General features: G+C 42.1%; 1 protein-coding gene across 3 annotated transcripts in view; it reads right to left on the bottom strand.

The window, feature by feature from the left end:
* Window positions 1–15,391, bottom strand: part of dapk1 (death-associated protein kinase 1) — a 187,305-nt gene that overhangs the window by 54,434 nt on the left and 117,480 nt on the right. For all 3 annotated transcript variants that reach the window (XM_073071198.1, XM_073071192.1, XM_073071207.1), the window contains exons 17-18: window positions 13,764–13,961; window positions 12,210–12,308 (exon numbers count right to left, since the gene is read on the bottom strand). In XM_073071198.1, coding sequence (XP_072927299.1) covers window positions 12,210–12,308; window positions 13,764–13,961 — 297 coding nt within the window. The remainder of the gene's footprint in view (window positions 1–12,209; window positions 12,309–13,763; window positions 13,962–15,391) is intronic.

Below are 15,391 nucleotides of genomic sequence, written 5' to 3'. Positions count from 1 at the left end.
GGCTGTGAAAAATTTAAAAAGCTAAAATTAAGGTTTTAACTTCAAAAACTACCGAGACTAGTATTTGCTCTTAATATTATATATAAACAAACTTCTGATATCTGAAAGGACATATTCTAAAACTGGGCATGCAGCTGTCTTTTCTAAGTTTAAAGTAGACTTATTAATATGTATTACATAAGTAATCTGGAGGTTTATCTTCTTGCAGATAGCCACAAAACAAAGAAAAGCAACAGAATTCATGAAAAACTCCCCGGCACAGTCATACATCCAATGTGTGAAAAAGAACAAATCATGCAAAGGATTTTTTAAAAAAAGCAAACAATCCACAGAAAGTAAATTTACAGCGCTGCAGGCGGCCCAGGATACCAGTGGCTGCAGGCCACAGCCGCAGTGTCAGTTCAGTACTGAGGTGAGTAGAACTTCCTGCAGTAGGGAGATGAACACCTGTTCATCCTCCACCCTTGGCCTTGATTCCTGAATCTTTTTAATCTGGCTCAGCGCTTAAATTGGCCAAGCACCAGTTCACTATCAGCTCTCGGGCCCGGGCCCTGTCAATTCAGTCCAGCCCCAAGTCTGGCCACTGCGGCCATATCTGTATTCTCGAGAGCCCAGTTTGCCAAACATTTCAGAATACCACAAGAACGCCAGATCATGCAGACGGTTCAAAAGCACACCGCCCAGTGGGAAACTATAAGCTGCAGATTGCAGTGATCATAGTCCTGAAAAAGTACATTTCATAGAATTGTTAGTAGCTTTGCTGCCTGCGAAGCATCGCTAAGTCTCGCCCGTGCCATCTTCACAGAGATGGAGTCTTGGCCGCCAGCCACGCCCACAAATTAATGGCAAATGCAATTGGATGATTTTCTATTTGATAAATATAAGCCGTATTCAGTGTGGCACGTCAACAATAAGGAAAGCAAACAGTATGCTGATCTTTGCTGCAGAATAATTTCAATTCTAGAGTAGGGATGCCTTACTCAAATTATATTCAGCACTTGTGACACTGCATCTGGAATAACACTGGGAAGGTATATTCACAAAAGAGGGAATGCAATGAAGATTCAGCTGATTGATTTGATTGCTGGGATAGTGGGTTTGGTGTATGAAGAGAGAATAAACAGATTGTTCTTAAGTTTAATTGTCATTTGATCATGAATACCTATGATACAGCCAAGGTGCAAAACACAGTATCCACAGCCATACACAACACAAGGCACATATAAGATAGCAGCAAACACACAGTCACACAAAATAATATATATAGCCCAAGTGCTTACATTCATGAAAGTTACTGGCAAGAGCAAGACTGCAGACAAACACAACCCAGCTTGAATATGAGAGAGCAGTACTGATGCCAGCGTGGCCCCTGTGCCACACCAGGATGTTGCCTGGATTGGGGCGCATGTCCTGTGAGAACAGGTTGAGTGAACTCGGCCTTTTCTCCTTGGAGCGACGGAGGATGAGAGGTGACCTGATAGAGGTGTTCAAGATAATGAGAGGCATTGATCGTGTGGATAGTCAGAGGCTTTTCCCCAGGGCTGAAATGGCTAGCACAAGAGGGCATAGTTTTAAGATGCTTCGAAGTAGGTACAGAGGAGATGTCAGGATTAATTTTTTATTTTTATTTATTTATTTTTTACGCAGAGAGTGGTGAGTGCGTGGAATGGGCTGCTGGTGGAGGCAGAAACGATAGGGTCTTTTAAGAGACTCCTGGATGGCTACATGGAGCTTAGAAAAATAGAGGGCTACGGGTAAAACCTAGATAGTTCTAAGGTAGGGTCATGTTTGGCACAGCTTTGTGGGCTGAAATGCCTGTATTGTTCTGTAGGTTTTCTATGTTTCTATCACAACAGGTCAACAGCAGATGCCATTTCATTGGCTCCTCACTCAACCCTGGAACATCTGGAAAGCAAAGATGCAAACTTCAGGATGCTCTTCATTGACTACAGCTCGGCATTCAGTACCATCATCTCCTCAAGACTAATAAATAATCCTCAAGACTTTGGCCGCAATATCTCCTTGTGTAACTGGATCCTCTATTTCCTCATGTGTAGACCCAGTGGATTGGCAACATCTGCTCCATGATCTCCATCACCACTAGTGCACCATAAGGCTGTGTGCCTAGCCCCCGATCTACTCACTTTACATTTCTGACTGCGAGGCCAAGTATAACTCCAATGTCAGTAAGAACAAGGAGGTGATTATTGACTTCAGGAGGAGGAGACCAGAGGTCCATGAGCCAGTCCTCATCAGGGGGATCAGAGGTGGAGAGGGTCAGTGTTATCATTTCAGAGGATCTCTCCTGGGTCCAGCGTGTAAGTGCCATTACGAAGAAAGCACGACAGCACCTCTGCTTTCTTAGAAGTTTGCGATGATTTGGCATGTCAGGTAAAACTTCAACAAACTTCTCTAGATGTGTGGTGGAGAGCATATTGGCTGGTCGCATCACAGCTTGGTATGGAAACACTGATGTCCTTGAACAGAGAATCCTACAAAAAGTAGCGGAGCCGGCCCAGTCCATCATAAGTAAAGCCCTCCCCACCATTGAGCACATCTACACAAAGTGTTGTTGCAGGAAAGCAGCACCCATCAGCAGGAACTCTATCCCCAACCCAGGACATGCTCGCTTCTCACTGCTGCCATCAGGAAGGTGGTACAGAAGCCTCAGGACCCACACCACCAGGGTCAGGAACAGTTATTACCTCTCAATCATTAGGCTCTTGAACCAGACAGGATAACTTCACTTGCCCCATCACTGAACTGTTCTCACAAACTATGTACTCACTCTTCATCTCATGTTCTCAATATTCATTGACTTATTATTCTTTTTACTCTTTCTTTTTGTATTTGCAAATGGTCATCTTTTTCACATTGGCTGTTTGTCTGCCTTGTTGAGTACAATCTTTCACTGATTTTACTATGTTTCTTGTATTTACTGTAAATGCCTGCAAGAAAATGAATCTCAGGATTGTATACGGTGACATATATGCACTTCGATTTAAATAAAAGCTTGAACTTTGAACCCACCTTCCTGCCTTTCCCCCATAATATTTAATTCGCTTGTTACACGAAAATCTATGTCTTAAATTTATTTAATGAGGTAGCATCCACTGCTTCTTTGGGCAGAGAATTCCACAGATTCACTAATCTCTGGGAAATGCAGTTTCTCCTCATATCCATTCTAAATCTGTTCCCTTGAATCTTGAGGCAATGCCTCCCAGTTTTTGTCTCACTTACTAGTACAAACAACTATTCTGCCTCTATCTTAACTATCTCTTTCATCATTTTGTTTCTATAAGATCCCCTTTCATTCTGAATTCCAGTGAGTATAGTCCCAGGTGATTCACTCCCTCCTCATTGGCTAATCTGTTCATCGCCAGAATCAACTTGGTGAACCACTTCTGCACCGCCCCCAAAGCTAGTACATCTTTTCTCAAGTAGGGAGCACAGAACTACAGGCAGTACTCCAGAAGTGGACTCAGCAGTACCCTGCACAGTTGCCTGTTGCACCTGCAAACCAACCGTTTGCAATTTATGCACAAGTACCCCCAAGTCCCTCTGCACAACAGCATGTTGTAATCTTTCATCAGTTAAATAATAATCTGATCTTTTATTTTTCTTTCCAAAGAGGATGAGCTCACATTTATCAATATTATACCTCATGTGCCAGACCTTGGCCCACTCACTTAACTGATCTACTCTACATCTCTCTGCAGACTCTCCACATCTTCGACGGCATTATTTGCCTTTCCACTCAATTTAGTGTCATCAGCAAACTTTAATACACTACCCTTGGTCCCCTTTTTCAAAACATTTTATGTACATTGTGAACAGTTGTGGTCCAGCACCAACACCCGCAGCAGCCACTCATCACTGACTGCCAACCAGAAAAACACCTACTTTTTCCAACTTTCTGCCTTCTATTGGTTAACCAATAGGCGTCCATGCTAATAGGCCAATACGACCCCCACCCAATCCAAGTGCCAAAAAGTCCAGAGAATTTTGGTACATTATCACAAACATTACTTCTGCCATTTCTATCAGTACCCTAGGATGCATCCCCATCAGGACCAGGGGACTTGTCTACCTTTTGGCCTGCTAGTTGGCTCATCACCATCTCTTTAGTGACAATGATTGTATCAACTTCCTCACCTCTCATTGCAAATTTAACATCTCTCTTCAGCATGTTAGACATGTCTTCCACTGTGAAGACCGACACAAAATAGTTACTGAAGACCATTTCCACCGACTTAAAATAGTTACTTGGCCATTTCCACGTTACCCAGTATTAATTCCCCCTTCGCATCTCCAGAGTGCCCCAAATTCACTTTAGCTATCCTTTTCCACTTTATACAATTATTTTACTACCTTTTTCATATTTTGGGCTAGTTTACTTTCATAATCTATCTCCCCTTCTTTATTCCTTACTTAGTGGTTCTTCGTTGCCCTTTATAATCTTCTCAATCCTTCAGCTTCTCACTATCCTTGGTGATTTTGTATGCACGAGCTTTTAGTTTTGATGTCTGTTTTTATTTCCTTAGTTAGCCACGGCTATCTCTGCCCACCCTTACTATGCTTGCTTTTAACTGAAATATACTTTAGTTGAGCACTGTAAAAAATCTCTTTGAAAGTCTTCCACTGTTCCTCAACTGCCCCACCATATAGCCTGTGTTTCCAGTCTATGATAACCAGCTCCTCCTTCACTCTGTTGTAGTCTCCCTTGCTTAGGCATACAGGTGTCCCCCGTTTTTCCAACGTTTGCTTTACGACACCTCGCTATTACGAAAGACCTACATTAGTTACCTGTTTTTGCTAACAGAAGGTGTTTTCACTGTTACAAAAAAAAGGCAGCGCTCACCCTGAGCAGCCGAGCTCCTCCCCCCGGAACTGCATTCTAGCCGGTATTGCTCAAACACGTGCCTGTGAGCATCTGTGCTTTATGTTGATTTATTTTGTGCATCCGTTAGCAAGATGAGTTCTAAGGTATCGGAAAAGCCTAAAAGAGCTCGTAAGGGTGTTACACTTAGTGTAAAATTAGACATAATTAAGCGTTTCGATCGTGGTGAATGAAGTAAGGACATAGTGAGTTTGGTTTGTGGAAGTTGACGAAGATGATGCTGAAGAGGTTTTGGCATCCCATGACCAAGAACTGATAGATGAAGAGCTGATGCAATTGGAAGAGGAAAGGATAACAATCGAAACCAAATGCAATAGCAAATGGACCGAAAGTGAAGACGTCCAGGAACTGAACGTGAAGCAACTGTGAGAGATTTTCGCTGTGATTGACAATGCTGCAATGATTGCAGAAAAGTAAGACTTTAATTTTGAAAGGGTATGTAGGTTTAGGGCATATTTTCAGGATGGTTTGAGTGCTTACAAAGAACTATATGATAGAAAAATGCGCAAGGCTAAACAGTCAAGCATACTGTCGTTTTTCAAGCCTTCCACATCAGTCACAGCAGACGACGAACCTCGACCTTTGACATCGAGGCATGCAGACATAGAAGAAGATGACCTGCCTGCCCTGATGGAAACAGACGACGATGAGATGACACCCCAGTCTCCTCTACCTCCCACCACCCCAGCCTCCGACGACTCAGCTAACACACCATCATCAGTGTGCTTGCTGTCTTCCCGATTCCGGTAAGTGAAACTACACTGTACATACATTATTTCTACTTTATATAGGCTGTGTATTTTTATGTGTTATCTGGTATGATTTGGCTGCTTCATAGCTTAAAGGTTACTGCAGAGAGTGTTTCTGCCGAGAGCGCTTGTGTGAGATTTTCGCTACGGTGGACAGTGCTGCAATGATTGCAGAAAAGTATTTCTACTTTATATAGGCTGTGTATTTATCAGATCATTCCTGCTTTTACTATATGTTACTCTTATTTTAAGTTTTATGTGTTATTTGCATGATTTGGCAGGTTATTTTTTGGATCTGCGAACGCTCACAAATTTTTCCCATATAAATAAATGGTAATTGCTTCTTCACTTTATGACATTCCGGCTTACGAACCATTTCATAGGAACGCTCTACCTTCGGATGGTGGAGGAAACCTGTAATACATCAGTTTTAGATTGATCTAATGTACCATTTGTATGAGAACTTCCTTCATACTGTGATCACTCTTTATGAATGGATCCCTAACTGCAAGATCATTAACTACCCCTCTCATTGCACAGGGCCAGGTCTGAGATAGCATTTTTTCCTCGCAGGTTTACTCATATGCTGTTTAAAAAAGCCATTATGGATGGATTCCATGAAGCTCTCCTCAAGACTGCTAGAGCCAAATTGGTTCACCGAATCTATGTACAAGTTAAAACCCTCCATGACAACTGCTGTTCCGTTCTTACACACATCAAATATTTCTTGGTTTATTGTTATTATTTGATGGCCTATAGATTTTTTTCCCTTTACTATTCCTAATCTCTACTCAAATGGAGTCAACATTCTGCTGCTTAGATCATATATTGTCTCTCACTATCGCCCTGAACTCATAATTAGGGAGCGCCACACCCCCCACTTACCTTCCTACCTACCTTTCCATATTACCTGATACCCTTCTTTATTTCATTCCCAATCATGTCCAACCTGCAACCATGTTTCTTTAATGGCCACTAACTCGTACCCCTTTGTACTGATTTGCGCTGCAAGTGATTACCCCCATTTCGAATACTATGGGCATTCAGATCAAGTGCCCTTACACTCTTTGTCCTTTTGCTCCAAGAACTTCAGTGTTATGCCCTCGGCCCCCTCCTTTGTGAGAATCGCAAGAGCCCTAGTCAAGGGGGGGGGGGGGGTCAACTGACCCAAGAGGGAGAGAGACGTGCGGAAGGCCACGTTCTCCCGAGAAGCAGAATAAAGGCGATATTGACTATTGTCTCATGAAGACCACGTGAAAAGCCCTCGGGCAAAGTGGGCTGGTTGAGAGAGAGATTGCATCACCTGCAACCTGATTGACACCTGCGATCCCGTGAAGAAATATAAAGGAGGGTCTGAGGGGGGGACAACCCTCAGACGCACCAAGGAGACACCAAGGAAGCACGATACCGATTCCCGTGGGAGCGGGAAGCCATTTTGAAGGAAGCCACGTGCGTTAGATTCCAAATTTTGAATCTGTGGCTGGAACCATCGGAAGACCGCTTTTAACTAACAACGGGGAAGCCTGCTCCCCTGATTCCAAGGATTTACTCTGTAAAGACAACGGGCAAGTGTTTATCCTTTCTCAACCATCTCTCTCTCTCAACGTGAAACCCCAGCGGTTCCCAAAAGGGAAAAGCCTGCAAACTTCTGAGTGACTCTTTATATTTCAATTGGACTCAGTATTAACCCCTAGACAACTATAGAGCTTATTTCTGATTGATTATTATTACACCGGTGTTTTAGATTGAGTTTTGACGATGTATATGATCTGAATGTTTTGTCTTAACCATACGCTTGTGCCCCTTTTTGAATAAAACGTTTGAAAATAGTAGCATCCGACTCAGCTGATCCCGCTATCTTTGCTGGTAAGTTACCTGGTTACGAGGTTACGTAACAATAGAAAGCATCCGTTTGTGTCTTTTGCAGATGACTTTTCTATACTCCACTCTTTCTTTTCTAACTTTTGCTTTTGCCCTGCACTGTTTCCCTCTGCCTTTCTGCCCAGATTCCCACTCCCCTGCTACATTAGCACTAGCAAATGATCCCCCTAGGACATTGATCCAGGCCCTGCCCACATGTAGACCATCCGGTTTATAATTGGTCCTACCTTCCCCAGAACCGGTTCCAATTGTTCCAGGAATCTGCAACACTCCTTCTTGCTCAAGCCACATACGCATCAGTAACTTGAAAGTCATTTAAGCATTTTGCATTCTGCTTTCCTGTCTTATTTTATCATTCTAGGTCTTTCTAAACTTTATCCAGTTCTCAAAATGGGTTACAAAATGGCTCCTGGTGTGGCCTCTTGTATATCGGTGAGACCGGACGAAGATTGGAAGACCGCTTCACCAAGCATCTACGCTCTGTCTGCCAGAACAAGCGGGATCTCCCAGTGGCCACCTATTTTAACTCCACTTCCCATTCCCATTCTGATATAACCATCCACGGCCTCCTCCACTGTCGTGATAAGGCCACACTTAGGTTGAAGGAACAACATCTTTTATTCTGTTTGGGTAGCCTCCAACCTGATGGCATGAACACTGATGTCTCAAACTTCCAGTAATGCCTCTCCCCCCTTCCCCTTTCCTATCCCCTTGTCCCTCTCTCATGTTGTCTCCTTGTCCGCCCATCGCCTCCTGCTGGTCCTCCCCCACCCCCCCCCCCCCACTTTCTTCTTTCTTCCATGATCTTCTGTTCTTTCACCAATCAACTTCCCAGCTCTTTGCTTCATCCCTCCCCTCCAAATTTCACCCAGCATCTGGAGTTTCCCTCTCCCGTACCCCCCCCCCCCCCGATCTTTCAAATCTACTCCTCTGTTTTTTTTTCTTCAGTCCTGCCAAAGGGTTTTGGCTCGAAATGTTGACTCTACTTTTTTTCCATAGATGCTGCCTGGTCTGCTGAGTTCCTCAGCATTTTGTGTGTGTTGCTCCAGAATCTACAGTTTTTCTCTTGTTTACATACCAGAAATACCGATGCCTAGAACACAGGACTGTACCGCACAGGAACAGGCCCTTTGGTCCACGACGTTAAGGCTGAACTAAACCAGTACTCAAATGACTAATAAACTAATCCCTTCTGCCTACACAATGCCCATATCTTTCTAATTCCAGCACATTCATGCGACTATCTAAACGCCCCTTGAACACCCCTATCATACCTGCCTCCACTACCACACCAGGCAGTGCATTCCAAGCACCCACCACTCTGTGTAAATAAACAACTTGTCCTGCACTACCCCTCTCGGACTTTCAATGTTCTCTGCTATTAGAGATGTTAACCCTGGGAAAAATATCCTGGCTGCCCACTTTATCTGCCTCTCTCATAATCTTATAAACCTCTATCATATCTCCCCTCAGGCTCCTTCAGAGAAAACAACCCAAGTGTATCTAACCTCTCCTTACAGCACTTGCCCTGTAATCCAGACAGCAAGCTAGTAAATCTCTCCCGCACCCTCAGGCATCAACGCCCTTCCTATAATGGGGTGACTCAAATTGAATGCAATACTCCAGAAGCAGCCTAACCAGCTTTTTATAAAGCTATAACATTAGCTTTCAGTCTCTTAAACTCAGTTCTCCTCGACTAATAAAAGCAAGCACGCCATGTGCTTTCTTTACCAACCTATTAACCTGTAGAGTCACTTTCAGGAGACCCAAGGTCACTCTGCACAACAACATCTTGCCATTAACAGTGTAATGTCCATTTACATTTGAGCTCTGAAACGAACATCTCCCATTTGGCCAGGTTAAACCTCCATCTGAAACATCTCTGCCCATATCTACAACTATCCTGCTGTATTCTTTGACAATTTTGTAGTCTATTCACACCACCAATTTTTGTATCATCTGTGAGTTTACCAACCCTGCCACCCACTTTTTTTCAACATAGCATTAACAAACAGAAATCCCAGTATGAATTTTTGCAGAACACCACTTATCTCAGATATCCAGCCAGCATAAGTACATTAACCACTATCCTCTGTATTCTATGGGAAAGGCAATTCTGAATCCAAACAGCCAATTCATAGTGGACCCCATGCATCTTTCTGGATGAGCCTCCCTTGAGGGATGTTGTCAAACACTTTAAAAACATCCGTGTAGACAACATCCATAGCTCTCCCTTCATTAATTACCTTTGCCATTCTTCTTGAAAAACTCAATCTAGGATGCAAGTTGCACTATACAATGACATGCTGACTGCCCCTAATTAAGCTATGGTTTTCCGAATGCTCATAAATTCGCTCCCTAAGAATTCTCTCCAGTAACTTCCCTACCAATGATGCGAAATTCACCAGACCATGGTTTCCAGGATTATACCCATTTGCCTGCTTAAATAATGGAGCGTTAGCAATATTAACATTAACTATTTGCCAGCCCACTTGTCTTTAGCTGCAGAGGACGTGATGATATTGGTCAAATCTCCAGCAAGCTCCTCACTTGCCTACCTCAACCTGGGTATATCCCATCAGGCCCCAAACACTAATCCATCTTAATGTTCTTTGAGACCCCACACTACCTCCTCCTCTATCTCAAAATGTCCTAACAAATTAGCATGCCCCACACTGACCTCCCTATTCTCCAGGTCTTTCTCCTTGGTAAATACTGATGCAAAGTACTCATTTAGAACCTCACTGACTTCCTCTGCCTCTAAGTACATGTTCCCTCCTTTATCCTTCAGTGGTCCTACAGGTTTGCTAGTTATCCTCTTGCTGTTTATATGTGTAGAATGCCTTGGAATTCTCTTTAATCTTACTGACCAAGGACTTTTCATGGTCCTTTCTATTTCCCTTCTTATGATTTTTTCCCGTCTTCTTTATAATCTCCAAGCGCTGTTTGATTTGAACTTCCTAAACCTTGCATACATTTTCTTTTTCTTCTTGACTGAATTCACCACCTCTCGATGTTCAAGGACACTTACCTTGTCACCCTTCTCCTTCCTTATTACTGGAAACTCCCTGTTCACTACTGTGTACAGTTTGTCTTCAAACTCCCACATGTCAACTGTGGTCTTGCCCCAACACAATTGTTGTGTCAACTGATATAAACCACAATCATTCTACACAGCCCATAACTCTCCTTTTTTTTATCCACATGCCTGAGAGTCTCTTAAATATCCCTATTGTTCCGGCCTCTACCACCAACCCCTGGCCATGCATTCCAGGCACTTGTCACACTTGATGTGTAAAGCCTACCTCTGACATCTCCTCTAAACTTTCCCCCACTCACTTTAAAACGATGTCCTCTAGTTTGAGGCACTGTTGTCCTGGGAAAAAAAAATGTACTGGCTGTCCACTCTATCTATGCCGGTTATAATCTTTTACACTTCTACCAAGTCACCTCCCAGCCTCCTTTGCTGAAACGAGAAAAGCCTAGTCCTGCTCAACCTTTCCCCAAAGGCGTGTTCTTTAATCCAGGCAGCATCTTGATAAATTTCCTCCACACTCTCTATAATGCTTCCACATCCTTCCTATACCGAAAACTGATCACCTCATTCTAGGAAGGATGTGAAGCATTAGAGAGGAAGTCTAATCAGTTTTCTACAGCTGCAACATTACCTTATGGCTCTTGAACTCAATCCCTTGAAGAATGAAGGTCAATACACCATATGCCTTCTCAACCGCTCTATCAACTTACACAATTCTATGCAAGACAAGATTGGTATCTTGGTACGTGTGACAATAATAAACCAATTCCAATATTGTTTGCTTTCAGAGGAGACGAGGAACTTGCATTGTGACAGGAGTGCATGTAATGGATTTTGAAATACAGTATATATTAAAATGTGGAAATTATTAAACTAATTAACACTTATATACCGTTTGTACATCAAAAGATTTATAATTTGGTAAACCAGCAAGAACTAGAATTTTTTTTTTTTGCACACAGCAGAACATCTATGGAGCATATACAGAGTGCTGTATGGACCATGCAACATGCTTCCACTCTAACTGACATACAAGCAATGAAAGTGACAATAAATAAGTTAAATCAATAATAATTCACTGGTTAAACATTGTTCTAATTCTCTAACCTTCACTGAATTGTTTGATCTACCAGGAAGGACCCAATTTGCAACACTCTTAATTAGACTGGGGGAGAAAAACAAACAAAAATAATGAAGCTTCACATTCATTTCTCTATTTAGAGACAATAAAGTTTAGATGGCTACACTGGCCCTACCGTTCGCTTAGTGAAGAGTTAGTGATAGAGATTGCAGACTGCTGCTGCAGTGGAATCCATGTTTGCATGATTTGCACGATTTAGGTGTTGCATCAAATAGACTGGGACAATGCACTCACTAGCTTTGTTTCCCAGTGAATAGAGAGAAGTTGAAATCAGCTTGCCCTATCAGTCTAAACGTACACTAAATTAGTATCTTGCTTTCCTCCATCAGTTATTGGAGTCAATTCTGAAATTTCTTTGGAAACATTGACTATAATTCCAATATCATTGCCATCTCACCAATTTTAAGGTAGTTTATTTGAGGTGAGACTGTTGAAAGCTAATTGAATGAACTAGAGTTATCAGAGCTTCAAGAAAAAGAAATGATCATTTGACCAACTTACCAAACTCACAGCTTCCACATTAACTCCAGCAAGACAGAGGTGGCGGACAACTTCAAGACTCCCTGCGTTAGCAGCTAGGTGCAAAGGTGTTCTTCCATACTATGTGGAGAAGCAAACACAATTAATGCAGGAAAGCCAGAGATATTGAAAAAGAATGAAAAACAATTTCTACAATGTAACCACGTAAGAGCACCTCTATTTCCTCAGGAGTCTGCGGAGATTCTGCATGTCATCAAAAGCCTTGACAAACTTCTACTGATGTGTAGTGGAAAGTGTCTTGACTGGCTGCATTACGGCCTGGTATGGGAACACCAATACCTTTGAGCGGAAAATCCTACAAAAGGCGATGGATCTGGCCCAGTACAACATGGGTAAAGCCCTGCCAACCATTGAGCACATCTACACAAAACACTGTTGTAGAAAAGCAGCATCCATCAAAGATCCTCACCACCCAGACCACACTCTCTTCTCCCTGCTGCCATCAGGTAGAAGGTGCAAGTTCCTCAGAACTCACACCACCAGGTTCAAGAACAGTTTCTATCCCTCAACCATCAGACTTTTGAACAAAGGATAACTACACTCATCTATTGAGATATTCACATAATCAATAATCTCACTTTAAGACTCTTTATCTTGGGATTATTTGATGCTCTCATTATTTATTGCTATTTATTTATATTTTCATTTGCATAGTTTGATGTCTTCTATGCCCTTGCTCTTTCATTGATCCTGTTCTGTAGATTGCTGAGTGTGCCAGCAGGAAAGAGAATCTCAGGGTTGTGTGTAGGCACTCTGACAATGAAGTTTTACTTCACTACTTTGACTTTGATTCGTCCTGAAAAGGGAAACACTCAAATGGCTGACACACCTCTTATCCCAAAGATCAGAAATGATTGGCTGCAGTTGATCTCCATTCCTCAGGCAGGAAGGAGGGCTGATTTTTACCTTTCCACTTTCCTCTCCTGATTGATCGATAACAGAGGACTTTGTACTAATACACGAGCAGCAAAATTCAGTTTATGAAGAGTGAAAAAATGGAAGAATAGTTAGAACGGTGATGCGACTTTGCTAAGAGCTAACCATAGACAAGAAGAAAGATTTCAACAGCTGATGATCTGTGGAAGTGATGGGAGTTAGATAATGCTAAGAGTGTGAGATACACTGATGGATCACATTTAAATATGACCAAATCTGCTCATAAGTATGATTAATTCTGATTCAATTAGACAAAAGGGTATAGCTGGCGTAGTGTGAATGAAATTTATAGAAAGGGATTGAAGACAATGTCTTCATTTGGAGAACATTTCTGCTCGAGTGCTATAAGACAGACAGGAGTATGACACATCACAGGCCAGGTAGAGAGACCCTGGCGGCAAGCTAGAGCATTCAAATGGTCTCCATCCATATAGAACCTATTCATTTTCTGGATGATTTTGCAAAAGGAGTGGGAAGGAAGGCAGCAATGATGGATCCTTGACAGATACCAGAGGAAGCAACAGTGCTCAAAAAGGTTAAAAAATTTAAACAAATAAAACTTACTGATAATGAGATTACCTTATTAGTTATATCAAGGTTGCAGTTTGCATCACAAAGAGCCATAACAATAGCTATGTTGCCGTCTTTGCAGGCTATGTGCAAAGCTGAATTGCCATGCAGATCTTGCACGTCTACATAACACCCTTGACTTAGTAGGTACTTCACCACTTCTATCTGGCATCTTCGTACTGCAAGGTGCAGTGCTGTGTGACCATCCTGAAAATTAAAAAAAAATAAGCCTTTTAAAGTTCAGCCAAAGAACACAAAAGTTAGAAACTGCTGCTTGATTTTCTTGGAGCGAACCAAACCAGGTACTGGAGCCCTTCAATGTGCATGGTATGAGCTTCACAGTTGTTAAAGGACACATTTTGACAAATTCTTCACTTCTCGCGTAGAGTAGCAGACAGGCTGTTTCACTTAGAATTATCTGCAATCCCTAGTCATAAGATGAGAAACTTAATTTAACCCTCAAATGATGACCCTTTTGACCAAAGAGATAATGCCTGCAGTGCACATGCTCCAATTCTGTCCACAAAACATTAGGCAGAAGCTAGTTTGACACTATATGATATAAACTTAATATAAAACGTAACGTAACAGACCTAGAAATACATTTTCTGTTGTTCTTTTAAAAAAAACGAGTGGGGGGAGGATTAGCTTAAATTTAAAAATGCGTCATTGTCCTGCCTGACTCTGAAATCACCGACTCCAACTGTCAAGCAATTGTTATTACTACACCAGTACTTTGACCATCTCATGGTCCCAAGAACACTAAGACCACTGCAGCTGCAAATGAAAGGAGCAACAGGAACTTCCCAGTAAGTATTAAATAGGCAAATAATTTAACTGATGGTCATTTCCTAAAGACTTGGACATTAATATTATATACTGTACCCCAGTTATTTGCAGAAGTAAGGTGATCTTTGCAAACATGCTTCGTGTAATGTTGAAACTCTACAAAATTAGCAGCATAACTCAACTATCTGTTGAACTCTGTCCTATTGCCTTCTAGGGTAACTACAGGACACAATTGCTTGGACTATGGGAGGAAGCGTACATCAGTTTCTCTTCCCAATTAGCTTAATTTTTCGTTTCTATTCAACTAACTCTTTGTCCTATCTCTACTTAAGAGTTCTTTGTTATTAAGCCAGGGGTTCCCAACCTCTTTTATGCCATGGACTGATACCATTAAGCAAGGGGTCCGTGGACCCCAGCTTGGAAACCCTGTATTAAACCATGGCCAAGATTCCTCAAACACAAGTCAATCTCTGGTTATCTGGTGCGAATCCTGCTATCAGGAGAAGGAATCCCTGATATTCTGTGACCATTTGTTGTTCCCCATGTGGTAGAATGTGTGAATCTATCGTCATTAACTACTTAAACTTACATACCCAACTGGAAAGTAATGATTTATTTGCATAAATGATGAGAGGTCTCACCTTGGAAATGCTGACTGTTTATTCATTTCCATAGATGTTGCCTGACCTGCTGAGTTCCTAAAATTACAATTTCAAGTAATCTTTCCCAGGACTACAACAAATATTTTCCCAGACTACATGGTTCAGACAGAGTGGTGGCTATAAGGAACGTACTGTGAAGGTGGGTACAATTAAAAGATTTAAAACATTTAGGGTGCCATGGTAACA

This window comes from Hemitrygon akajei, chromosome 2 (assembly GCF_048418815.1).
Source record: "Hemitrygon akajei chromosome 2, sHemAka1.3, whole genome shotgun sequence".
In the NCBI taxonomy this organism is placed as follows: Eukaryota; Metazoa; Chordata; class Chondrichthyes; order Myliobatiformes; family Dasyatidae; genus Hemitrygon; species Hemitrygon akajei.
Note: the sequence above shows the minus strand (reverse complement) of the source record. Positions and strands in the feature narration are given on the sequence as shown.